At 41.3% G+C, this 25007-nt stretch overlaps 4 protein-coding genes across 7 annotated transcripts in view; 2 read left to right on the forward strand and 2 right to left on the reverse strand.

The window, feature by feature from the left end:
• Nucleotides 1-494: 494 nt before the first annotated feature.
• hibadhb (3-hydroxyisobutyrate dehydrogenase b) lies at nt 495-4153 on the reverse strand. The gene is made up of 8 exons (XM_049730228.1): nt 4027-4153; nt 3011-3171; nt 2785-2894; nt 2589-2710; nt 1709-1842; nt 1549-1625; nt 1320-1476; nt 495-1012 (listed from the first exon to the last, which is right to left on the reverse strand). Exons 1-8 carry the CDS (start codon nt 4094-4096, stop codon nt 854-856), a joined length of 990 nt encoding a protein of 329 aa, XP_049586185.1. The 5' UTR covers nt 4097-4153; the 3' UTR covers nt 495-853.
• A 409-nt stretch (nt 4154-4562) lies between these two features.
• tax1bp1b (Tax1 (human T-cell leukemia virus type I) binding protein 1b) lies at nt 4563-14885 on the forward strand. Of its 4 annotated transcripts, none has more exons than XM_049731214.2 (18): nt 4563-4684; nt 5817-6010; nt 7750-7852; nt 7967-8157; nt 8330-8488; nt 9216-9364; nt 9449-9539; nt 10169-10354; nt 10438-10689; nt 10775-10942; nt 11026-11098; nt 11204-11340; nt 11415-11540; nt 12299-12352; nt 13129-13327; nt 13429-13595; nt 13679-13764; nt 14067-14885. In XM_049731214.2, exons 2-18 carry the CDS (start codon nt 5834-5836, stop codon nt 14260-14262), a joined length of 2514 nt encoding a protein of 837 aa, XP_049587171.1. In that variant the 5' UTR covers nt 4563-4684; nt 5817-5833; the 3' UTR covers nt 14263-14885. The 4 variants fall into 4 exon arrangements, with proteins under 4 accessions (XP_049587171.1, XP_049587172.1, XP_049587173.1 ...); XM_049731215.2 differs by having other exon boundaries at nt 10778-10942; XM_049731216.2 differs by lacking the exon at nt 12299-12352.
• jazf1b (JAZF zinc finger 1b) lies at nt 14871-23254 on the reverse strand. Its single transcript, XM_049731352.1, has 5 exons — nt 23111-23254; nt 17696-17768; nt 16797-16993; nt 16558-16727; nt 14871-16428 (listed from the first exon to the last, which is right to left on the reverse strand). Exons 1-5 carry the CDS (start codon nt 23223-23225, stop codon nt 16249-16251), a joined length of 735 nt encoding a protein of 244 aa, XP_049587309.1. The 5' UTR covers nt 23226-23254; the 3' UTR covers nt 14871-16248.
• A 31-nt stretch (nt 23255-23285) lies between these two features.
• The window catches only part of creb5b (cAMP responsive element binding protein 5b), a 37176-nt gene continuing 35454 nt past the window's right edge, over nt 23286-25007 (forward strand). Inside the window, exon 1 of the mRNA XM_049731280.1 lies at nt 23286-23427. The gene's annotated coding sequence lies outside the window, so the exon portion shown is untranslated. The remainder of the gene's footprint in view (nt 23428-25007) is intronic.

The following is a 25007-nucleotide window of genomic DNA, read 5'->3' on the forward strand; positions in this document are numbered from 1 at the left end:
TCTTCTAACAAATAACACATTTGGACTTGGATTGTCCTATAATGAAAACTTGTGCGATTTGATTTAAAACAACCACTTAAGAACATCCATGTAACAAATATCAGTATACGCCGTGAATGTCGGATGCGCAGGAGAAACCACGTTGAGCCTAAACGGGAGCGAGTTGGCGTGACAGCACCCGTGCAGGCCCGAGAGCAAAGTACTGCAATGTTTGCAGTACCTATCATGCGGATGACAACGCAGCTCTCAGCCTACAGTGCTTAATGGACTTTTTATGGGCTCGTCTTGTGATCGTATGACCTGTGGCACTTCGGCCCCTCACTGGCTCTTTGAATCAAAAACATGCCGCGCGAAACAGCAGGAGAAAATGACTCATGGCTTACATCCTAAAAGTTTCTATAAAGTCAGACAAAAAAAAAAAAAAGTACTTGGTAATTAATAGGGATTATTTGTGTTGAGTGTTTTAAGATGACATTATGGTGTGACAAGGAAGCTCAAGACGCGTCATTTTTATTTCTTTGCAAGATATGACACTTTGTTAAAGTCACATTGAAAAGAGAGAGAAGAGTAACATAAAACGACTGCAAACGAGAAATACACGGTCTCATTCATGTAACTAAAATCCCCACCTAACACTTAAGTGCCACTACTCGGGGCAGCCTTTTGGAATCCTCTGCAAGTCGGACAGTATGGCCTCCAACAGAGAAAGGAGTGTTGTATTGTTGAGTCTGACAACTTTCAGAAAGTCCTGATCGGGCGCTGAAAAGCCCCCCCCCATCGACTCCAATATGGCAGCGGCCGTGTGCGCCCACGAAGGTAAGGCACGCACGGGACGGAGTGAAGGAGGTACGTGTTACTGTCCCTCCTCCTCACGCAAGAATTGGAACACAGAGGAAAAATCTTTGCTGGCATAACCGCGGGCGGACATCATTCGGTAGATTTGATGAGCTAAGGAGCCAAGTGGAACCGGGGTCTTTGTGCTGGTGGCTGTGTTCTGGGCCAGACCGAGATCCTGAAAAACACAGAACTTTTTGATGAACATTAAGTGGGAGTTGTATAAAAACCACCACAGTCGTCAAGTGAAAATTATTTTGCGGAATCTTCAACTTGGAAGTGATCTTAGCTCATTTTTCAGGTATTTAAAAATCAACAAAAAAAAATCACTGCTGTGTAACGGCCAAATACAGTGGCCCCCAAAAATCTAAAAAATAAATTAAAAAATATTAAACATTTTTGGTTGACGTATTTTATCGGAAGCATCAGTGTTGAATTTCGTTTCATGCGTCAAGGTTACCGTGACATGGCAGAAGTAAACAAACCTTTGCCATGAGCTGAGTGCCAAAGCCTCCCTGGTAATTATTTGCAGAAGGAACTCCCTCCATCACTCCCGGCACGGGATTGTAGGTGTCACTGGACCAGCAACGGCCTGAACTCATGTTTAGGATCTTCGCCAAGAGTTTTGGATCGAGACCAAGCCTGGAATGAATGAACCTTCATTCACCGAGGTGTCCATTCATTTAATTTCAGATGTCATTCCGATGCTTCTACCTGATTCCCAAATTCATCGTTTCGGCCGTTCCAATCATTCCGATAGCAAGGAGCATGTTGTTGCAGATTTTAGCAGCCTGCGTTTAGTAATTGAGAAACGATTTTTGATAACAAACAAAAAAGGTCACTCAAGGAATAAAATCCCAAAAAGTGTCCTTACCTGTCCAGTTCCAACCTGACCACAGTAGACCACATTGACGCCCATGCAGCTGAGCAACTCTTTGGCGGCAGTAAATTCTTCCTCGGCTCCTCCCACCATAAAAGTCAGCTTTCCCGAACTGGCGGCGCCCACACCTGACGATGGAAATCACGCCGCTGTCACGGTTTGTTGCCAGTTTCAAATTGTTCTGAGAGGTTAATGGATGGATAAAACGTTGCAGGGGCAAATCACATTGATGTGCTCATAAAATTGCCATGTGTGTTCATATTTGTCTCAGTTACTCACTGACAGATTTGGTCTCGGGGGAGCGGTATAACCGGAGAACAGATAGAAAAGATCTGCTACATGTCAGAGACCGTCAGTATTTCTTTATACGAAAAATTTCCAAATCTCTACTAGATATTGGAAGCAACCATATCCATCAAATCATCAAAGAAAAAAAAAAAAATGCTGTAAATCAAATGTGCTGGTTCATCGAGGTTAACACAAGCCACACGAGTACCAGGAAATGATGGAATCAGTCATCGAGTTTATAGGACTCATATGGAAGGCAGCCAACATTTTCCGTGGGGTCTCCTTGCTCATATGTGCAATTTGGCACCGTGGAATTTGGTTGTTGGCGGTGGAAGCAGACAAGATTCCCACTGGAAAGCCGTCGAGCTGGTTTGATTGTTGGCAACTCTAGTAGAAGTAACTAAAGAAGTAATAACTAGTTTTGAAATCAGAGATTTGTAAAAAACTGAAGATAAATTGTAATTTTAGTATTGACAAAGTCGATGCAGAATTTGTCTTGGTGGGCCAAATATAATTACACAACTGGCCAGATTTTGGCCCACGGGCCAAGGTTTGACACCCCTGATATATTGTATATAAAACTTACCTCCTGACACAGGTGCATCCATAAAAACAGCCCCCATCTTCTCAGCAGCCGCCGCCATGTCTTTGGACACAGCAGGATCAATTGTACTGGAGTCAATGAGCAAGGAGCCCTTCTTCACTTTCCTGTTATTAACAAAGCTCGTTAAATTAGAATCTGGAAACATGATGCAAATTATAAGGGAAGCTGAGAGCCATACTTGAGAATCCCATTGGCGCCAGTGTACACGTCAATAACATTTGGATTGGAGGGCAGCATGGTGATAATGCGGTCAGCCTTGTCCGCCACTTCGGCGGGATTATCAACAATCTGAAAAAAAAAACGTACAAAAGTCATAGCAGTTGATGAGAACAAACAGGTGGCAGCAATTTAAGATACATTTACAGCAAAAAAAAAAAGATTAATACAAATCTTTACTAGCCCACCTGGGCACCCAGCTCTTGAATTTCCTTGCAGGACTCTGGGAAGACATCTGTGGCAATGACTGGGAATCCGTTCTTCAGCAAATTCTTAGCCATTGGGTTTCCCATATTTCCAAGGCCAATAAAGCCCACCTGTGTCTTGGAGGCCATGGACCGCGTGGAAGCTATAACAGAAAGGTCAAATGCTTATTATCAGGGATGTGAACAAATATAAGTGTTGCTGTCTTTAGGTTTTGATCATCCACTTCAAGCTAAAAAAAATAAATATTGATAGTAGGCTGGCCTGGGCACTACCGCCACCCCTCCCAAATCCATCTCTATAATTAAAATTTACAACGCTTTAGAATTAAAATTGAAAATGGAATCACATGTGCACAATAGAAAGTTTTAATTATTATTTGACATATGCCTACTAGCTTTAGGCTAAAATAATGTCATCATTTTCATTGTCTTTGCATATTTGCCTAACATGACACACTGTGTGCCTTAACACAGTCAACAAGCAAAAAAAAAAAAAAAAAAAAAAAAGAGATCAGAAAGTTAGAAATGACTTGTGGTAATAATTAGCTTGGCTCAATTACTTTTTTACTACAGTGCAGAATCATACAGAAGTTTAAAAATATTTTCCGACCTAAATCGTCGGGTCTTCAGATAAACTCAGCCCTGACATTGACAGTAAATGGAGTTCTTACATAATATACATTAAATACAGACAAGAGTTAAGCAACAGCACATACCAGCCCTTTTCTTCCATAACTACTAACAAAGCCACCACGATGACATATTTTCTTCATTAACTTAGAAAAACTGTCATTAGTTGGCAAACGGCATGAAACTGAGACAAGCAAAAACTCCTCAAATATGGAAATAAGAACACAAGACCCCTGAACTAGCTTAACAGGGTGTCAAAATGTACTTCTTCAAGTCTCTTGCAAAACTTTGCAGTTCTATGGAGGCAAAGTGTTAAAACGCCAACAGGTAAGAGAAGCAGCTATATAAGCGCAACTCGAAATCCTTACCAATCGCAACGTGAACATTCTTGCACCGCCTTCCGACAAGGTACCGACTCCCTCTCAGTATGGCCGCCATGCTTGTCTCCTTTTCGCAGCTTGCTGACGTAACATTACGGTTTTCAATGACGGCTTCCTCAGCCAATCAATTAACGTGCCATACCACGCACGCCCACAGGCTTCAGCCAATGGCCTGCGAGGGTGGGTCTGTGTGGATACGTGCTTGTGCGCGTGCGCGTCAAAATCGACGCAAATAAATATTAGATTTTTGATAACGTTATTGTTTTAAGATGTGTTTCTTGTATTAGCAGTAAAAAAATAAAAAGATTATATGTATCAAGAGTTTTACTAATTGTATCCATCGAAAATTTAATAGACTTTCAAAATTTCGAAATTGTATTCATTATACGTTCCCAAGGGTTCTAAAACAATATAAATGCAACCAAATCAATTATATATATATATTTTAGTTTTTTGTGGTGATATTCTATTTATATTAAAAAATATTTTTGCACTAAATATATTCGGGCAGATCAAACTATTGACCGGAAATGATGCGGTATTGTTGTTGTTCCAGGAAGAGCATACGGGGAAGCACTGAACTGCGTCAACAGTCATTTTTTTATGATCCATAACGATTTTGATCGTTATACAGCATGGCAACCGGGTATGTATAACGTTTGTTGAATAACGCTTCGCTCATCATGCGTTTTTCGTCAAAATTCACCGCGTTTGATTCGTGTTTTTCACCGTTTGAGACTCGGCGTTTGCTAACTGTTGACGTTAGCTAACTCTCCTCTCGTCGCTGTCGAAAGGGAATTGGATTTAAACTCCGGATAATGTTATGGGGCTTGTCGAGTTACGTTTTGTTCTACGTCATTTTACAATCGGGGCACAAACCATTTTTTGGGGGTAAATATTCGGCTAACAAAAACCAGCTAATCGCTGAGTTGTCTCTTTAATCGCTCTAGGCCACGCCTGCCAGTATTAGCGATCGGTCTTTCTGGAATGTTGAGTTTCGACAATTATTAATATCTTGCACACAACAAGGTTCAAGCGATGTCTGAGGTGAAAAAAGTGCGTTGTATTTTCTCAATTTTATTACAAATTATTTAAGTCTAATTATACCAGTAGTCAATATCAGATTTTCAAATTGGGTTCGTGTAATGTTCTTAACTCAATAGTTTGAAGGTTATCACGTGTTTAACATGAATAAATGTCTGTAGTCTTTATTTCAGGGACGTTCATAGGTTTCTATAAACACATTAAAGTGATTTTTTTTAAGTTTTCCGCTTGAATGTTGTATGGAAGCATTTTTGATATTATCTGGCTACCTATGTATTCAAGTTATAGTGTTACCTATTTTAGATTTTTTTAAGTGTGAAAATATAAAATAATAATTGGTGTTTTAAAGAACTAAATGAATTATGTGCTCATGTGTTTTATCTGTGCCTTTAATGGGCGTGGCCGTCTGAGTGACGTCAGAAGCTGAGGAGCCCATTTCAAATGTTCTCACTTTATAATTTTGTGGTTGACTAAAGATGTATTTATAGATGTGGCTCATTATCCACAATCACAATACGATAACTTGATTGCAATTTTTCTCCATGTCACTCAAGCGACGGGGAATACAAAGTCAAAACATTCGACTTGAATTTTAAGATGTCTTAAAAACAGGCATGATGGCAATATTCTGTGGATTTTTTTAGGGTTTGCCCTGGAGAAACTGTTAATTGGATTAATTAATTCAATTCATGAATTGTAATTATTTGTTGGTTTTTATGTTTAATCTCTTCCAGCCATTGTTGACTGATTGATGGTGCTTGGTGCGGACGGGCCTTCACTAAACAACAACATGGACACATCAAACTTTGCCCACGTCATCTTCCAGAATGTAGGCAAGAGCTACCTGCCTCATGCTGCACTGGAGTGTCACTATACCCTCACACAGTTCATCAAGCCGCACCCAAAGGACTGGGTTGGCATTTTCAAGGTGACTAACCGGGTTTGATATTTAAAAACAGCCTTGTGCAAATAAATATCCTTGTTAAGTCAATACATAGTTGCCAAATCATTTTTGATTAAGCTAAGAAGACTAAGTGAAGAAACTCCTCCTCAGCAAGTTGGAATGGTTTTAAAATTCAGACCTTGTGTGGAGAGATGATTGACTTTTACCAAGGTTCTTGCGTTAGCATGTTTGCAGACAACCTTGATGCAGTGTTAGATTAGATTTCAGTGCTTCCTCCTGAGCAATAACATTAAAAAAAAAATCTTATGCACTACTGTTCTGTCAGTGTTTGTCCAAATAGTACAAGTTTAAAACAGGTTTATTTATATGATGCACTTTGGATTGTTCGTTTGAACTGTGATTATTAGTCTAACTTTTAAACTGATCCATAAAAATAGTTCACTTCAAATTTGCTTGAGTTTTTAAACAAAAATGTTTGTGGTTTTTTTTTAAATCTAAAAAATGTGGTGCGGTAAAATTGAAAGCTGACAGAATTTTAAATAGCAAATTACAGAAACAAGCTAGTAAAACACACAAAGACATTTTTTGTGTTGATTTACATCGCTGCAATTAACATCTTTGTATTGCAGACTTTTCTCTGTAAGGTAATCTCAAACTGTAAATCACATTTAGAAAACTTCTTATTCATTCCCTTGGGGCAGTACACGCCAAACTTTCTAAAGATTTACAACTTCGAGACATTTTTTTGGTGCTTTAGTCACATCTGCAATCGCAGCCGTACAGCATGACTGGAGCCGCTTCGGGGCGTACAGAGGTGCGGGTTCGGGGCGGCTTGTCAGGAGGCAGAGGAGAAAGCAAACACTGCTTTGTAATTAACGCGTCTCAGCCGCCATGTGATTCATGAACACTTCCTGCATGTGTTCCTTCTGACTGGCAGATGGGCGTCCTGCAGGAACCTGTTGGGCTTTTCCTGTACATCTGCTCATCTCTTTGGTACACTTCACATTCTATAGTGCAGTGGTCCTTTGTCCTCACAAGTCACTAAAAAACCAAAATATTAGAAAAGTGGTTTTAACTGGAATCCTGACACCGAATGTTTTGGTCTGTGTGTGTCTTTCCATACACAATTGTAGGCACGTCTGAAGCAAGTGAAAGAGTTGCTCTCAAGAGTTTTCAGCCAGTGCTACTAATGAGCGCACCGGTGGGGGGGCTGGCCTCCAGTAATGACATAAACTCACTATGTGCATGTTTTAATTGCTTCCTGTTCTTTACTGCTGGAGGCTGGAAGTGCACCGGTTAACAACTGGGGGTTTCGTTGCAAACGAAGGAGAAGAAGGGGGGTATCTCTGGCTGGGATGAACACTCGCGCTGTTGTAGCTCGGGGCTTTTATAAATATCTTAACATATTCTGTCTTCGCTCGGGATTACATTGAGATGGACGAACATGATGCAGCACTTTTTTTTTTTCTAGTTAGATTTGTTTTGAGCGCTTTTGTGAGAAGGTGCACATTAAAAAGTCAGATCCCGCCATTAACTCTGATTTTATTTGACAGTTTTATGGCAGAGGATCAAATAAGATATGTATTTTCTGTACTTTGACACTCCCACCCCCGTCATCAGTCGTCGGTTTACAACACATAAAACGGAATTTCTTAGTTTTATTGGAGTTGTTGTTTGTTTCCAAGTCACGTTTGTATAAAAGCATGTTGCCGGTTGTTATTATATTACACTGTTTTGAAGAGAATCCTTGAAATGTCTTGAAGGTCGGCTGGAGCACAGCGAGGGACTATTACACATTCTTGTGGTCCCCCCTCCCTGAGAACCATGTGGACGGAATCTCAGTCAACAGAACGGTGGTCTTTCAGGGTAAGATCATATATGGAATATATTTTAAAGTTTGAAGTTTTGACTCAATCTGTTTCTGGCATTTGTGTTTTTATACAACAATAATTTTTTGGCTTTCTCGTGTTTTCTCTCCAGGATACTATGTGCCCAACGACGACGGCGAATTCTACCAGTTCTGCTACGTGACCTACAAAGGGGAAATTCGTGGAGCCAGCACACCGTTCCTGTTTCGTGCCAGTAGCCCCTCTGAGGAAGAACTGCTGACTGTGGAGGATGAATGCAACTCGGACATCTTGGTGGTCACCACCAAGGCGGGTTTTCTTGAGGTAAAGTCTGCAAATCGCATGAATACTATTCTGTCTAATTTTTCTTTAATAACAACATCAACCTCGACAAGCTTTTCAAAATCCCCGTGTAAAATTAGACTTGGCTTTACTTTAAAAAATTAGGACTGAAAAGCAGCTCGGCTAGTTGAACAAGATTATTTTCTCTGTGCAGAAAAAGGTGGAGGAAGTCCAGCGAGTGAAAGATGAGCTGGTGAAAAAGGTGGCTCTGCTGCAGCAGGACATGGAGCAGCTGGAATTGGACAAGGAGAGCCTGCAGAAGGCGTGCGGACGGGAGGAGGAGAACTGCGTCCTGCTGAAAAGACAAAATCAAGTAAATTGGTGTTAGCAGGGAGAAATTATTTTGCTTTATGGAAGAAGTACAGGTAGCAAAGTACAGGTAGCAAGCACACTGTTTTGACTTTTTATTGGGCCAGTCTTTTAACGCCCCCTAGTGAAAGACATGCAGACCTATTCACACGTATACCACTTATGGCATAAATCAAGTTTTGACAGATAATGTACATGTCTGTATTATGAACTCGTAATCCAACATTTTTACAACTCAACCGTTAAGTCTTGGAAGTAACGCCAGTTTGAATTCATTTGGCTGTCTTCTGCCATAAATCTGCTCCTTTGAAAATGACTTTCACAAGAGAGCAGCGGCTTATTTTGTGGCTGTTAATTTTATGGCTATAGTTTTATGTTTTTTTTTTAAATGTGGTGTAAATATGATTGTAAAATGATGATCTTAAATAGTAAAACAAATCGTTTGCTGTTGCTTGTTGAATGAGGATGTTTATGTGGACATGCAATTTACCAACTTTGACTATTTTGGTTTTTGGGTGTTTAACTGAGTTTGAATTTTAAGGCTTTTTTTATTTTTTATATGGCAAAAGCTGATTTGATTTGAGTTATTGAACACATTACACAAAAGGTTGAATGTTTGGAAGAAAGGAAATGAAAATCAACAGATATTTTGAGATATATAAAAAAATTAATTGCATTATTGCATTTTAACAGTCACTGCATTGATCGCTATTGTATTTCCTGCTTTCCAGGAAATGCAGAGTTCTTCCAAGGTCTTACAAGAAGAGAAAGAGGAAGTGAAGAGGCGGCTGGAAGAGGCCACGTCCAGAGTCTTGCAGCTGGAGGAAGACCTTATTGGAGTCACCCAGAGAGGCCTACAAAAGGAAACCGAGCTAGACTTGTAAATAAATGAAGTTCTACATGTTAAGCGTCAAAACATTATCTGACTCCGATATGCTAACTGTTTATTTATGTTGTTTTGTAGCCTGAAGGACAGAATGAAGAAACTCACAACAGAGAAGGAAACACTCGAGTCCCAACTCAACAACGAGAAAGATGAGAAGGAGCTCTACAAGGTAAATGCGCTTGTAGTTTTATGACTTCTCTTCCATTCTTTCTGCCAGGGGGAAAAACAAGGTCTCATTGGGTTAATGCTACTTCCAAGATGAAAAGCAGCATCGGAATGGCAAGCTCCCAGGATGTGGCAACTCGGCGCTCTCCTGTCACATAATCATTTTCTCAATTTGGTTGCCAGCGGTTTACTTGACAACTATGTTCAGTGACAGCTTTATGTCACATAAAAGTTACAATTGTTCTTATAATATTAGATTGCCTCAAAAGGGAGGCCTGTTTTGAAGTTTTTTTTTTTTTAATTACTGTGATTATTTTGCTCACTTTTTTTTTTTTTTTTCCACTCCAAACATCCAAAGCGAGCTTGCCATATTGAGCCGTCTGCTTCTTTGTTGTGGTGGGCACTGCAAAGGAAATGGGATTGCCACAAACTACACAGTCACGACGGAAATAGTCCCCAAAAAAAAAAAAAAAAAATCCCACATCTTATTTAGCTTGCACGATAACTGTGTGGCAGCTGGGCACTACCCAATCTTTTTTTTTTCTCTCCGTTTTTCACGGTGAATTAGATAAGGATTGTAATACACACAAAATATTTGTAAAAACGCAAATGCTCTTTTTATGTTTGCATCAGATTCACCTGAAAAACCGAGAGCTGGAGAACACTAAACTGAGCGCCGAACTGCAGATGATGAAATCGGTGGACGTTAACAAAGACAACACCATTGCTCAGTTTAAAGAGGAGGTGGGACGCTTGCAGATGTGCCTTACTGAGAAAGAGAAACAGTACAAAGAGGTCTTGGCCCAAGTATCCCCCTTGGTAGGCGCCGTTAATCCATCGGTCATATTCAGTGTCGTGAAATTCACACCCCTCGTATCCTAAAACCATTTTGTACTTGACAGGGAGATTTAAAAGCCCTGAAGGAGCAGCTGCGTCAGAAAGAGGAGCAGCTCCAGGCCAACCAGCAGCAGTCCACCTTACTGGCGGCCGAGTTGAGGGACGCGTCGAGCAGCCGCGACAGAACCATGTCCGAACTGTACCACATGAAGTTGGAGGCCGATGCTCTGCGACAGGCCAAAGCCGAGGCGCAGGCTCAGTGTGGTCGCCTGGAGAGCCTGGTGGAGAAGATGAAAGAAGAAGCTAAGCAGGAGACGGTGAGTCACGAAATCTACTTGCCAATTTATTAGGCACTTGATAAATGATCCTTGACAGTGATTAAAACAAATATGTCATGTTCAGCAGGTCAAAGCGGATGACTCCACAGACCCGGCTCTGGTAGGAGAGCTGCAGAGAGAGGTGGAGGACCTGAAGCTGCGTTTACACATGGCCGCTGAGCACTATAAGGAGAAATACAAGGAATGCACTCGGCTGCAAAAACAAGTGATCAAACTGTCTGAGCAGCAAGGGGTAAGTCTCACTCTTTCTTTTTTTTTTCCCCAGAGAGTTTATTTTTGGTCATAGAAATGAGATTTTTTTTTTCTCGTGTGTAGGAGGTGAAGAGAAACTCAACACAGGATCTAACAACCGTACCTGCTTCAGTGAGTCCAGACACGTCTCTTCCAGGTTAGCATGTTACTTGCAAACAAGTATTTGAATATTTTGTCAATTGCTCCTGTTTTTTTTTTTTTTTTTTTCTAACTGCTCTCTCTTCCTTAACTGTCTGATTAGCCTTCATGGTCCTCCCTGGGAGTCCTGGTTCTGCAGATCCCATGATGGAGGCCATCAACCAGGAGAAGTTTAAAGGCATCAGCAGAGAGGCGTACGACATGCATTCCAAATACAGGAAATACAAGCAGTTGTTGATGGTAAAAAAAAAAAAAAAATGTCAATGCTCCCTGTGCAACAACAACATTGTTTTGAGCTCTCACTGATCTGTCAGGAGGAAAAGGAGCGTAGCGGCATGATGCATGATGAGCTAGCCAAGATGGCAGTGAAAGTGAAGGAGCACCAGAAGATCAGTGAGAAGCTCAAGCTGCAGCTTGCGTCAGAGGAAGACCGTTGCATGGTGGGTGCATCCTCCAAACCGGATCTTCGCTATTGTCGGTTAATTAGCATTCCCTGCCTGTCTCAGGTTAGCTTCACGCTAATCGCTGCTATTGTTTTTAAAGAAATAATTCTCAAAAGACCGATGAATCGAATTGTCTCGGAAGAATGCAAAAGAGTAGTCAATTACTGATTACATTAAATAAATGTGAGTGGAAATATAAATATCAAAACAGAAAAAACAACAGGTGGGTAGAAAGTCACTTCCTGGAAGTTTTCGCAACAGTGGCAAATCAGAGCAGACGTTTGAATGCCAACAAAAACATGAACCGACCTTGCGGAAGTGGCCTCAGCCATCCCGACCGACATCGTGTCCTCTGTACGGCTAATCTAAGCTCAAAGGAGATCAACATTTGATTACACGCCGTCCCTTGAGCACAATCCTTGTGACGTTGTTTACGAGAAAGCCCGTCTGCTAGACAACACTTTAACGGCTGTTTATGTCCACCGCTGGAGACAAGAGAAGCTTGGCTCCGAAAGGCTCCTCTCCAGTTGCCGTCCTAATGCTTCGCTTGGCTCGGTCGCTCGAAACGCCAGGCGGATATTTGCCCTCGTGTCTGTGAGGAACTCAAACATGTTGTTTGGCTCCCAGCGGCACTGCACATAAATCAGCGCTCGCCGGAGCCGAATCTTTTTCTAACTCAGTGCATGAGTGGCGAAGGACAAAAAAAAAAAAAAAATGTGCTCATTCCTTCGTTGTTTATCCTTTGTTTACTCCAGAGCCAGGTAGCCGAGAAGGGCCGGGAGCTGAACGAACTCAAGGAGAAACTGGAGGTGCTTTTGTAAACGCTTTCCTTTTCTCTTTTATAGACTCCTTCCACCCTTAAAAAGCCCTCCTGAAAAAAACAGCGGCCATTTTCCCTCTCAATCTGCTCTTGAGCGTGAAATGTCTCTTCATTGTAAAAGTGAAGTGAATGTGTTCTCATTTTCCCTACCATTACTTTGGAGCACAGTGAAACCCTTAAATGGATTGAAATAATGTTGGGTGGCGCTTTAGAAGACCTGAATGACCCAATTAGAGGTTTGGACTGTAAATTCAATAGGCGTCTGCAACGAACATCAATAACACAAAATGGTCTCTGTACTTTTTAAGTGAAACCTCATTTGTGTGCGCACCCACCTGAGGAGGAACTTAAAACATGAGTGTCCCCCAAATGTTACGTAATTTGAAATAAGATTTTTAATGTAGCTGTTCTCTCCTAAAATTGGTTATCAAAATGCATTTCTTGTTTTAATTGCACTCATTAAGCTTGATTTAATTACTCTGCCACCTTGTTGTCATGGCAATGAAATCCTTACCGACATTGGACCAATATTTGGGATGCAGTGAGTCGTGATTTATTTTTTATAGACGAAATAGACTAATTTCAGGGAGGCCTCAAATCGAGGGTGGAAAGTGTGCTGAGCTATTCTGCTCAAAGCACATTACACAATGTAGTCTTGTATTATTTTATTTTTGAGTCGATCTTATTAGACTATGGAATAATTAGTACATCTTGCGAATGAATACATGTCATATTTATTCCCAACCCTGTCTTTTGTTTCTCCAGGAGCTTCAAAAGAGTTGCAAGAAGCCAGAGCAGGGGCCCAGCGGGAAAGCCGGCGTGGAGAATATTCAGTCCAGCGTGCCTTTATTCCTGCAGTTCCCGGTGCCATACGGCCAGGATTCCCCCAACCCTCTGTTGGTTTCTCAGAGTCCCAGCAAGCTGCAATTTGGGAACCCATACTCATCAAACTCTGACTCAAAAGGTCGGTTTGTGCCGTCTTCAGAAAGCAGAACCTCGAAGGTCGTATGATTTGGAAATCCCAAATCCCTCCTTACTCACAGTAGCTTTATCTGGCATCCGCAGATGACGACGATGACGAGCTGTCGGATGAGCAGCTGCTTTTCCTCCCCCCCGTGGGTCCGCCCTCCTGGGACAGCAACGTGGTGTGCATCCAACCCACCCGCCACCAGGCCCGACCCGACGGCCGCGAGGAGCCCGAGGGCGTGCCAAGCAACACCAACAACAATGACGTAACAGCCTCTCTATTTTTTTGGGCTATTTTGTAAGACTTTTTTTTTGGACAACAAGGTGACCAGTGCGTTTTACCTCTCAGGTTAATATCAACAACAGGCCCGCCGCTACAGAAGCCCCCAACCCGTTTGTGAACGACGGACAAACTCCTTTTTGCTTTGATCCCAGGTAACACACCTTCTCATAAACCCCGAGCCAGTTTTCCACGGGCGTCCTTTCCAAGCGCCGCACATTGCAACATGTGCAACGTGTTTGTTCTGCCACACCGACTTTCCACGCTCCCCACCGCTTTGCGTGCGGCCGCAGCAGCCCACCCACGTCGCATCAAACACGCGCTTTACAACCTTCTTTCCCGGCTCAGTCCATGTCATCACCAGACTAACCAGGGGAAAAGTACTTGATCTGAAGTACAGGGTGTGAGTACTTTTGCAACCTCTTCTGCTGACAACTTCTCTCCTCTGTGTGCATAGCATGGACATGAAGCGATGCCCGCTGTGTGAGGTCATCTTCCCGCCCAACTACGACCAGTCCAAATTCGAGGAGCACGTAGAGAGCCACTGGAAGATCTGCCCCATGTGCAGCGAGCAGTTCCCGCTGGACTGCGACCAGAAGGTTTTTGAGAATCACGTGCTCACTCACTTCGACGGGCACATGCTCTTGGATTAGTCGCCGACACTCACGTTTGGTGCATGACGACAGTGGCGTGAATCCACCCCCCCCCCCCCCCCCCCTTACCGCTTTCTTTCATAGACAGGCGCTTGTCAGTAAAAAAAAAAAATACTGATTTTAGCTTCCTTATGGCTTTTTTTTTGGGGTGACATTTTTAATTCACATTTCTAATTTTCAGTTAATCCTGAAAACCAAATGTTTAACCTTACACTGTTGAAGCTAAGATGGAGGAAGGGTACCAATAGCTGGGGGCTTTGCAACCACACAAAATCATAAAAATCATATGTAATATCTGAAATATATATATATATATATATATATATATATATATATATATATATATATATATATATATATATATATATATATATTCCATGACTGTGCACAGACATTATACAGAATTTTGTCAGATTTATTTTATTTAGAATAAGTACATCTATATTGTGACAGCCTTGATACTGTGTGTAACACTCTGGGTTTTCTTTTCTATCTGCTTTGAATATTTAGTTGAGTCATTGCATGTGGGTGAGTTTCTGTTTTATTGCGATTATTTTTCTCTTCATATACTTGTTTTATCTGTCAATGGAACGAATAAAGATCATATGAAACGTCAGAACAAACTTTTATTCCAAATAAGAAGTACGTTTTTCGAGGAAATACGGTACATTGACAATATTCTATTTTTTTTTGTATTTACCTCGTAACACAGATACGTATGAAAATATAATTTAATGCACTTTTAATACATTCACTGTACACTGTTGTCGAGATTTCTGGCAGTGACACAATTTGCCAATGGACTGCAATTCCATGCCTAAACATGTTTATACAGTGGAAATTTACATTTAATCTCAAACTATGCTGGAGCAATATGAAAATGAGTACAAAAACAAGTCAAGACCCCCTTTAAAGCAGGGGTGGGGAACCGAGGTATCATGGACGGTATACAACCTCCTTAAAAGCCACCCTGGTGATTTTACCGATTTTTTTTTTTTGTCCTGAAAATGTAGTTTGGCCTATGAAGGATACGACCAGATAAGAAGTTTCCCACCCCAGCTGTCTAACATGGCTTCCCTGTTGTTACGGAATGATTCACAATTCAAGGCAAGGACGAATGTCACAAGACGGAAAACACTTTTTGCAAATGGCTGCCACATATACTGTATATATTTACAAGGAACGTGAAATTGGCAAAAATGCTCATTTGTTGGCAACTTGTTCCAGAAAAATCAAAGTGCTTTAAAAACTGCATAGGGAAAAGTGAAGCTAAATAATAGCTTTGAGAGCTTAAACACTGATTTAAAACACGTGTTGCTGAAATGCTTGCAAATATCACCTGAGTTCACCCTCGGGTGTCGTGTTGGCGATGTAAAAAAAAAAAGATTAAAATAAAAAAAAATGAAATGTCAGCTAATATATACACAATGGCCATGACTTCCCCCTTCCCCAAAAAGTATTTGAGTTACTAGTTGTAAAGTAGAAGTTAGGCCACTCTGCAGCATTGCAAAAATAAAGTGAAAATGTTTAAAAAAATATTTAAGAAAAATAATATCCAGAGAATAAATGCAGAAAATTGTGTACAAATCAAGTCTAACCATTTACGCAATGCACCCAAGGACAATCTAAGTATTGATGAATGCCTTGTAAAACCTGAGCAGTTTTAGAAAGGCAGCCCTTGATAGTGCAGGTGTACCTAATATTGTGGCCGGTGTGTTTTTCGAAGTTCCAGTTTGGCACAAAGTTAAAAAACAAAACCTAATTTGTGTTTAGGTCCAAAGTTAAAAAAACAAACAAAAAAAAAAGCTTCAATGTGCAAATTACAGAACGGTGACCTACTTTTAAGCTTGAACATTCATAATAAAATAAAATTTTAAAGCATGCAAAATATATATATAAAAAAAACATCTAGTGTTTTGAGCAAAATAAAAAATGATGAGATTGAAGAAATCTGCTGGTGCCGGTGGATTCTGTCCACATGGGGCGCTATTGCTGCATCTTGCGATGGAGGATGTCGACGGACACAGGCGGGTGGAAGTTGATGGTGTGGTGCCGGAGACCCTGAGATGTTTTGTAGCTCTTTCCGCAGCGGCACTTGAAGGGCTTGCGGACTCGGATCTGCGTTCGATGCCCGTTCTTGGCGTGATACTTGATCCCGTTGACGTTCTGCGAGACGGAAAAGTTAGTCACATTTAAAAATATTCTTGTATAATTAGGACTAGTTAATTTATTCATGCAACATTTCAAATATATTCTAGAAAATTGTCTGAGAACTTTTGAGGGCCTCCATCTAACCTTGTATCTCTTTTTACAGCCCGGGATGGGGCAGGCGAAGGGTTTCTCATCGCCGCCGTTCATGCACATGGAGCTGAGGATGGATTGGGAGCTGATGGCGCTCTCGGTGGTCCACGACTCGTCGCTGTCGGATTCCTCGAAGTCCACATCCTCATCATCGCACTCGCTGCCTGCGTGTGAAGACGAAGAGATTAAGGTGAGTGAATCCGGCGTTAATTAAATGTGTGGAGGACGGTTACCCGTTGGTGTGCTGCTACGAAAAGACGAGGAGGGGGTGATGGGCGGGGTGACGGGAGGGGTGAGGTTGCCGCTGGGGTGGCGAGGCGGGACGGCGACGCTGTTGCGACACAGGCTTCCCGTTAGAGACAACGATAATTTGGGCTGCATCTTCTTCTTTAGAGCTTCGTGCTCTCGCCTCGCTGCTTCGGTCATAAACCTGCGCGAAAAAGAAGACATTGTAAAGTCAATTCTAAAATTTGTTTCTAATTTATTAGACATATTTGAAGATACAGAATTTATTTATTAATTTTTTTACCAGTTTAGATTTCCTAAATTATTTCGGGGGGGTGTGGCTAAAACTAAAGTCCAATTGGCCATTAAACACGAATCAGAATTTTCAGGTTCAAGTCATATTTTCACGGAGGACTGTTTAGGAGGTGACACACAATATGTGTATTGTATTATGGTGTTGAGAAATTAATCGGGCTGAGCGGTGAGCTTGGGTACGAGGCAGGAAAAAAAAAATCCTAGCTAAAGTCCTATAAAAAGGCAAACACAGAGTTTATAGACAGTTGGTTTAAATGCATCATATAAATGAAAATGTTCAAGCAAATAAGTGGAATTAACAAATCACGTGATAACCACATAAACATGCTTTTGCACAAGCTAGGAGGCGTCGGCAGACGTTTGCACGACTCGGTCGCCATATCAAAGTTGATTCGGTGTTGTAAAAACAAAGCGGCTACCAAGTCCTCATTCAACTCCTCTAAACGGTCCCGCAGATGACGTCTGAAATGGTTGTTGGGTCCTCAAAGGAGCTTTCATAGGGCTCAGCGCTAACACGCAATGACGTACATCCAACATCTGTGGAAATACTGAAGTGGTCGGCCGATCTTTTTAGCTCGTAGCTTTTGTTTACCTGTTGATGTAACTGAGGGCGACATAGGTGGGCTGCTGCTGTTCCTGCTTCTCCAGAAGGCGGGGGTCCGTGTCTGAGACAAAAAAAAGTTTGGATAGGTTGACCTTGAGTTGAATAATACATGGATGAATATTAACTTCAGACATTTGTATTTAGGGAAAAAAAAAAAAAATCTGAAAACATCCAAAAGTCTGACCTAGCACGTATTTCAGGGGAGGCAGTGCCCCCGTGGCCCCCCTTCTAGCTCCACCCGTGCAGGGAAGAGAAGTTTAATGTGTGTTTGTTTAAAGCATATGGAAGATGCTTTAATTATTTTTATTTTGGTAAAAGCCAGGGTTCCTAGCTTAATTTTTAGTACTATACTTTGCGAAAAACCTGCTTAGCGCACTCAGGCAAACACAGCACATTGCTCATTCATGAGCACTCAACACACACTGAGCTAGGAGCCAGACATCCATCTTGTTTAGCGGTGCTAAATGTACAACAATAGCCAATCTCCACACCCTGAGGTGAAGCAGGCCCGACTTCAAACGTTCCTCACGGCGGCGTCCATGTGGGAGAAGAGAGATGGCCCATAAAATGTAGCTGGCTGTGGAGCTCCGCCTCCTTGTCTGCTTGCCTCTGACTGAGCTGTGAAAGACTGCTACCCCCATGTGGCTGCTTTCCATCCATCAGCTCGCTTACGCCGCAGGCTGTTTGGACCGTGACTTTGTGCGTGATGCCAAATGCAGTAAAGACTAATGCATCTGTCAGACGACGGTGTTCATACACATCAGATGACATGAGAAAACTTTTTAGTGAAGGCATTTTTTTTCCACTGGATTCATTTTCAGATGAAAAAAGAATATAGTGGATATTTGAATAATTATATTCAGAATTTTTTAAAACAATATAAATTGAAAGTCTAATTTTGTGTGACCAGTGACTGAAATCGGAAGCCTTCGCGACAATTCGATACTTTAAATTAATTCTGGTATCGGCCTGATACGATACTTAGTATCGGAACTCTTTCCATCCCTGATTTCGATTAATCTGTTAGTCACGTTTCAAGTCAAGTCAAGTTTATTTGTATAGCCCTAAATCACAAGCAGTCTCAAAGAGCTTCACATCGATAAAAATTGACAATTATTCTCAAAGCATCCCCTGATCTTAAGTTCACCATTTTGGATTTTATTTTGTTTATAAATAAAACGAGGAACAACATTAGAATTTTTTTTGCGCAATTTCAAAGGAAAAATACTATTTTGCAAAAATACTTATTATACTTCTTCCCACTCCTTTTCAGGCATGTGAATATGATTTATGGTTTCTTTTTTAGTTATATCTTGCTTGCTACTCTTTTAGTTTATATATATATATATATATATATATATATATATATATATATATATATATATATATATATATATATATATATATATTTTTTTTTTTTGTCTTTTCATTTGTGTACAGTAATCTTATTTTTTTTCACGTTTGAAATAAACGAATACTACGTACTTAAATTGATATATAAAATTAGGTCCATATCGTGCAGGACTTCCAGTGAGTAAATTCAGAATTTGTGATACAACTCTTGTATTAGATCTCATTATGGTCTGCAGGTGTACTAAAATGAAAGGTCCAGTGTCCATGCCAGCGTTGTTTTCCATATAATTATCCATTCCAAAGACAGAGTAATCGCCCAAAGTCTGGCTTCTCGGCTGACATCACATAACAGTTTTATGACAGCCCGGCAGGTAGAGTTCTGAGAAAAACTCAACATCTGCCACTCTCAAGGACACTCCATAAGCATGTGCTTCATTAGCGTTGGATGCGGTGAGCGGGACAGCCACACTTCTCCGCCCTCCGTGGAAAGACGCTGACAAACGGCAAATGCCAGAGGCGGCTCACAAAGTCATGTTGTGAGCCTTGCATGTTGGCATGTGGGAAGCCCAGCAGAAGTTCACTAATGAGCCTCCATGAGTGCAATGGCAGCTCGCTCAAACGGCAGCGCATCAATCTGTTCCCACACGCTGTAAATCACACACACCTCACGCGGGGGACGACGGAGATGGATGGTCTCCGGGGGGCAATTCCCTGCAGTCTCTGCTATTCTTTTGGGGCCCACCAGCAGTTAGGCTGGGAGCACGGGGGACCAGGAGGAAGGCGCCTTGAGTAGAGATGGGAACCCTTTTAAATAAACTACACTGGTGGTCCACCTTGGTGGGCAAAAATTAGCAGGTGGAAAAATGTCAGCGTATCTCATTAAGTTGAGTGATGCAACTAGCATGAATGTACTTAGGAGGAAAAATGAACTGATTTAAATGCCCATACTCATTTTTTGTTGTAACACTCATTAGAACCCCGACGGCAGTGCCCAACAGGAACCCATCAACAAACTTTCCTAAGGCAACGCAGGAAGTGACGCCTGCTGCCGGCTAACAACGCCCTCTATGACCCCCCCCCCCAACGCCGTCTCACACTCACGCCTCTCATTTCCACCATCGTCTGGCTCTCCCCATCCACCCTCAAGGCCAGATGCAGCGTGGGGTCGGGCCGAGCCTTACGGTGACATGTTTACGGCGGCTGTGATCAGCGGGGGACACACGCGGGAGTGCTGGCACAGTCGATTCATTATGATGTGGCCTCAAGAAGGAAATGAAACGGAGTTGCTGAGTCCCCATGTGTAAGCTGTCGCGCGGCTTACTCAACACAGAAGCAATCTGTCAGAAAAAATATTTTTTTTTAGTATGAGGGTTAAGACAGACACACGTCTGTCATTGATAGCCCCATTTAGATTATTTAAAATTATTTTTATTATTTGGATTTATTTATGCACAGCTCTATTCAAAATATTTTTTTTCCAAAATAAAGTTGAGTGGAGAAATGAAATAAAAAAAAACTATAATTATAATCCACATTATGCAAAAAAAAACCCCTATAATTATAATCCACATTATGCTTTGAGTATGGGCTGCTGTTTTGGTTAGCAACAGCATTTTTTCTTTTTTTAAATAATCCAAATACAAATTTCTACTGCCTTTTTCTGCATTAGTCACCGTTATTGATAACTGATTTGTCATCAATATGAGCTATGTTTTGACAGGCACTGGGGAGGACAGCTTCTCGTCCGACAGTCACCACTAAGGAACATGAGCAGTGGTGTCAGGGGACGAGGAAATCTAATTAGGCCAACCAGGTGCACAGATCAGGGAACTAGTTAGTGCTTTTTTGAATTTATTACTTCCGCACAGATTTGAGGTGTGTGTAGGGGGGGGGCAGCGAACAAAATCTTTCTAAATGAGCCTCCAGTGAGGATTGGCAACAAGCAGACTGATTGTTAAACTCGCTTTGGACACTGCAGGCCATCATGACGCCAGGCTCCGGCAGTGCACACACATACAAACACACACATACAAACACAGACACACACAGGTCTTATAACACTCACTGTGTGCTTGGTGTCAACTACGGGCTGGTTTCTTAGCAACAAAGCAAACATTTCAGTGTGGTTTTCCCTGCGACACATAAGCACCAGACCACTATGGACATCTTTCAAGCTTAATTTAGGCTCCATGGAAAAATCTTTGCTGTTCTTCTGGTCCTTGTTAGTATCTGCTGGGTGAATATGTTCACAAAGTTGGAATCCATTAGTGACATATGATGTCCCCTTTTTTTTTTGCAGATGTTAGTTTTCCACTCTCACCATATTGTAATTGTACAATTGATTTAGTCATGTGAAGGAGCCATGAAATATATTTTTAAATTTGCAAGGAGGAAAAAAAATCTGTAGAAGGAAGAATGTTTTAATATTTCAAAATAATGTTAGATACCTGGTACCTTATGCCAAGGTATAGGTCGGATAACAGCATATGTCGCCCTCTTGTGGCCATTTTAGGAAGAGACACTAAAGGCAAAATGTGACGTGGCCAATTCGAAGAAAACCGCTATATTGGGATATATAAATCTGTTTATAATTGTTACTTTATTAAAACAAAGAGAATTTCTGAGAATTTAACACAACTATAAAATAACAATTGAATTGAACTTCATGGTGGTGACATTTCTTTTCCAGTGAGTTCACAATAGTCTTTTTGTAGACTCCAACGCTGAGTCACAGTTCACTACATGGACAAAAGTATTGGAATAGCTAGCAATGCCACCACCTACAGGTCTTGAACACAATGTGGTCATTTTTTTTTTTTTTTTTTTTTGCACCAAGCACAGCTGGATAGCGCCATCTATTGTCTGCCAGCCTCACCAGGCAGCCTGTTGCTCTGGAAGGGGGAATGTTGTTGCTTATTTTCCAGGCGCCTAATTATAAAGGAGAATGTGCTTCATGCAGCAGGCCACCAGATGAAGAGGAAGAGCGGCCAAATCAGGCACTCTGTCTATAATTATGCTTCACAGGCACTTGGCACAGTTTGTAAGATTTCGCACTTCTTCGAGTGGGCACACAATGAGGGTGGGGTGAGTGATTAAGGGGTGCACAAAGTTTTTCCATACCGAGTACACTAATTGCCTCATTATTTCCAAATAAGTCATTTTGGGGGATATGCAACTCACACCTTCGACACCGAATAAGCGGGGAGAGGATATTAAAGCCATTCAAGCAACAAACAAGAACAACAGAGGCGGCTGGCTCTTGTCAGCTTCAATAATGAGACTGAAATATTAGATTGAGGGAACAGATGCAGGAAGCGACCATGCTAAAACATGAGCATGGGAATTTAATCTTTACTGAGGTCCTAGGACTTGATAATTTTATCAGATTTGCGTAGGCAGCAACAAGTTTGCCAGGTTTGATATTTCCCTGATATTGAAAAACTACACAAACATGCAAACTCCTGCCAGAACTTCAAAAGTGTATGGCCATTATATCAACATGGTTCAACATAATAGACATTATATAAATAAAATTGAATGGAATTAAACATATTTTAATCTGTTTATTTCATTCTTGATGCAAGGGTGGGGGAGGCATTTAAAAAAAATCTCAGAATGCGTCATCTTTAAAAAAAAAAAAAAAAACTCAAATGATCTGTAAAAGCATTTCCGTATCTCACGCAAAAAAAAAAAAAAACTTGATTGAAATAAAGTTTTAAAGTTGCTTGACGTTGACGTCATCCGGTAGTTTGGCGCGCGGGATCTCACGTCGCAATAAATGTGGCACGAGCGAGAAGATAAACGCCAACAACTTCCTGATGGAGCAGCAATAAAAAAAAAAAAAAAAGTCGTCGACATGTCGCGGCAAGTTCTCAGGCGGACAAACTACGTTTATATCGGGGTGTGATGGACCGGAAGTACAGTAATACCAGACGAAGAGCGACTCCCACCACACCTAGCAACAAGGTTGTCAAGGAGCAGGAAGCCACCGGCTAGCGCCTTAGCCTAGCCGCTAATGCTAACCGCGTTACAGGGCCGTCGCGCTCTTACCGATGTGGGTATCCTCGATATGCAAGATGAGCTCGGCCAGGGAGTCGAAGTGGAGTCCGCAGCTGCCAAACCTGCAAGCGTTGGAGAAGAAAGAAGCAGCGGCGATGCCTGTCATGGTCGCTGCTGCATCGGAACCGAGCTCGGCAGCTGGCTGACGGCCGCAGCGCAGCGGTGAGAACAGCTGGAGCTGCAGGCACAGGGGCGGTGTTCAGCGCGCCGGTCGGGACTTTTTCGAAGCCGCGTCAATTGACGCAGACCGGTCATTTTGCCGGTAAAAAGGCTGCCTAGCTTCATAACAAAAGCAGAAACCGGAAATTGTAAGTATTGTCAACATATTTTTACTTCTTTCTCAGTTTTTTAAAATACGTACTGTTGCTATTTCCTAGTGTCTTAATTTTGTCTTTGAAAATGAATTCACTCATTAATTCATCATTAAATAATATCAAAAATATATACATTTAATCAATTTATTATTATACATAGAACTGTAACTTTTTTAATCGTGACCTGGCTTATACTGTAATTTTATTTTTAAAATTAAATACTTGATCAGTCTTTTTAACCCGAGTTAAATGAAAAAGCACTTGGCAGTGTAATACATTATTACTGCCACAAGAGGGCAGTGTTTGTTAAGTTTAATACATGCTGACGGTTCTGAAGTTCCTCCCGTCCCTAAGTGGCTGTCACTGTGATTTTACCATCATATATTTGTTGATGTTATGATGAGGTAATCATTGTTTTTCAATTTTGATCATAGACGTGGATGACCTAATGAATTTATTACTGTTTGTTAACTATCAAAATTTACTGAAATTACTGTTTATTTAAACAAGGGGAGCCATATTTTATAGCTGTTGGCATCAAGAAATAATTTGCTCTGTTATATTTTGACATGGGCTTCAATTAGTGGTGGTAATTACTCAGTGTGATATATTGTAACAATAACAATAGTCTGCATACCATTTTGTCGCAATCAAAATATTGCAGCTCTTGATAAATCGTGTACAGTATATCTTTGGACAAAAAAAGGACAAAAATTGACCTATAAACTGATTAAAATGTGACTTATATGACCTCACAATCCTATATTCTTTACCTTTTCAGTGTGGTCCCACACTCCTTCATTAGACAGAACACAAACAGGAGCCCGATTTAGATGTCACCAGAGCCATGGGCCTATGCTAAGCACACAGACCATTATCTTCCACCCTAAATCCACAGAAGCATCAGACAGGCAGCTTCATTCTCCAGCCACCTAATGTAAATGTTACAAGCTGGAGTGTTTGAGAGCTGGAATGTCACTGGGGTTATCTATGGGAGCCTCCCAGTCCATACATTTTGTTGAATTAGTTTCTGCAGTCAGACTTGTATAGGCTCAACTGTTAATCTGCCTGTGGACATTTTACAAGCTTTTTTTTTCCTCCTAGGGACGCAAATATGACACAAACAAGTCTTTGTTATAAGCAACTTTTGAGACATGTGGACTGTTTTTTCCTAAAAGCTACTTTTTAATCTTCAACGCTTTTATAGATTCCGCACCTTTTGCCATCTATGCAACACTTTTCAATGCCTTCCAAGGTGAACTTCCTCATAAGTGTTGCACAAAGGCATAATAATAAAAGGTTTAGTATAATATAGATCAAATCGGCTTTAGTGTGGGTCACTGACCCAAACTGCATCGCTGCTTTCCAGCCTTAATAGTCCGCTTCTCTGAGAACATAATGTTTGGACTGGTCGGGTAATATATTGGCAATAAAGAGACAAAAGGATGTCATAAACGTTGATTAAGGCTCTGGTTAAAAGACACAGGCGGAGGAGCTCTGAGTTATGAGGGCTTTTCAGACTGCGTTATTGTTTCAGTGACAGTGCTCTTAGCGGAGTGGTCGCAGGCAAGTGG

This window comes from Syngnathus scovelli, chromosome 9 (assembly GCF_024217435.2).
Source record: "Syngnathus scovelli strain Florida chromosome 9, RoL_Ssco_1.2, whole genome shotgun sequence".
Classification (NCBI taxonomy): domain Eukaryota; kingdom Metazoa; phylum Chordata; class Actinopteri; order Syngnathiformes; family Syngnathidae; genus Syngnathus; species Syngnathus scovelli.

Bases quoted from the DNA above. Each gene is read 5' to 3' on its own strand.
- hibadhb (XM_049730228.1), bottom strand. From the start codon at position 4,096: ATGGCGGCCATACTGAGAGGGAGTCGGTACCTTGTCGGAAGGCGGTGC. The intron at 2,895-3,010 runs GTGGGCTAGTAA...TTTTTTTTTCAG, and splicing joins TTCAAGAGCTGGGTGCCCAG to ATTGTTGATAATCCCGCCGA. The intron at 2,711-2,784 runs GTATGGCTCTCA...TGTTAATAACAG, and splicing joins GGCGCCAATGGGATTCTCAA to GAAAGTGAAGAAGGGCTCCT.
- tax1bp1b (XM_049731214.2), top strand. From the start codon at position 5,834: ATGGTGCTTGGTGCGGACGGGCCTTCACTAAACAACAACATGGACACA. The intron at 7,853-7,966 runs GTAAGATCATAT...TTTTCTCTCCAG, and splicing joins CAGAACGGTGGTCTTTCAGG to GATACTATGTGCCCAACGAC. The intron at 13,765-14,066 runs GTAACACACCTT...CTGTGTGCATAG, and splicing joins CCTTTTTGCTTTGATCCCAG to CATGGACATGAAGCGATGCC.
- jazf1b (XM_049731352.1), bottom strand. From the start codon at position 23,225: ATGACAGGCATCGCCGCTGCTTCTTTCTTCTCCAACGCTTGCAGGTTT. The intron at 17,769-23,110 runs GTAAGAGCGCGA...TTTTTGTCTCAG, and splicing joins TATCGAGGATACCCACATCG to ACACGGACCCCCGCCTTCTG. The intron at 16,728-16,796 runs GTAACCGTCCTC...CTTCACACGCAG, and splicing joins TCGTAGCAGCACACCAACGG to GCAGCGAGTGCGATGATGAG.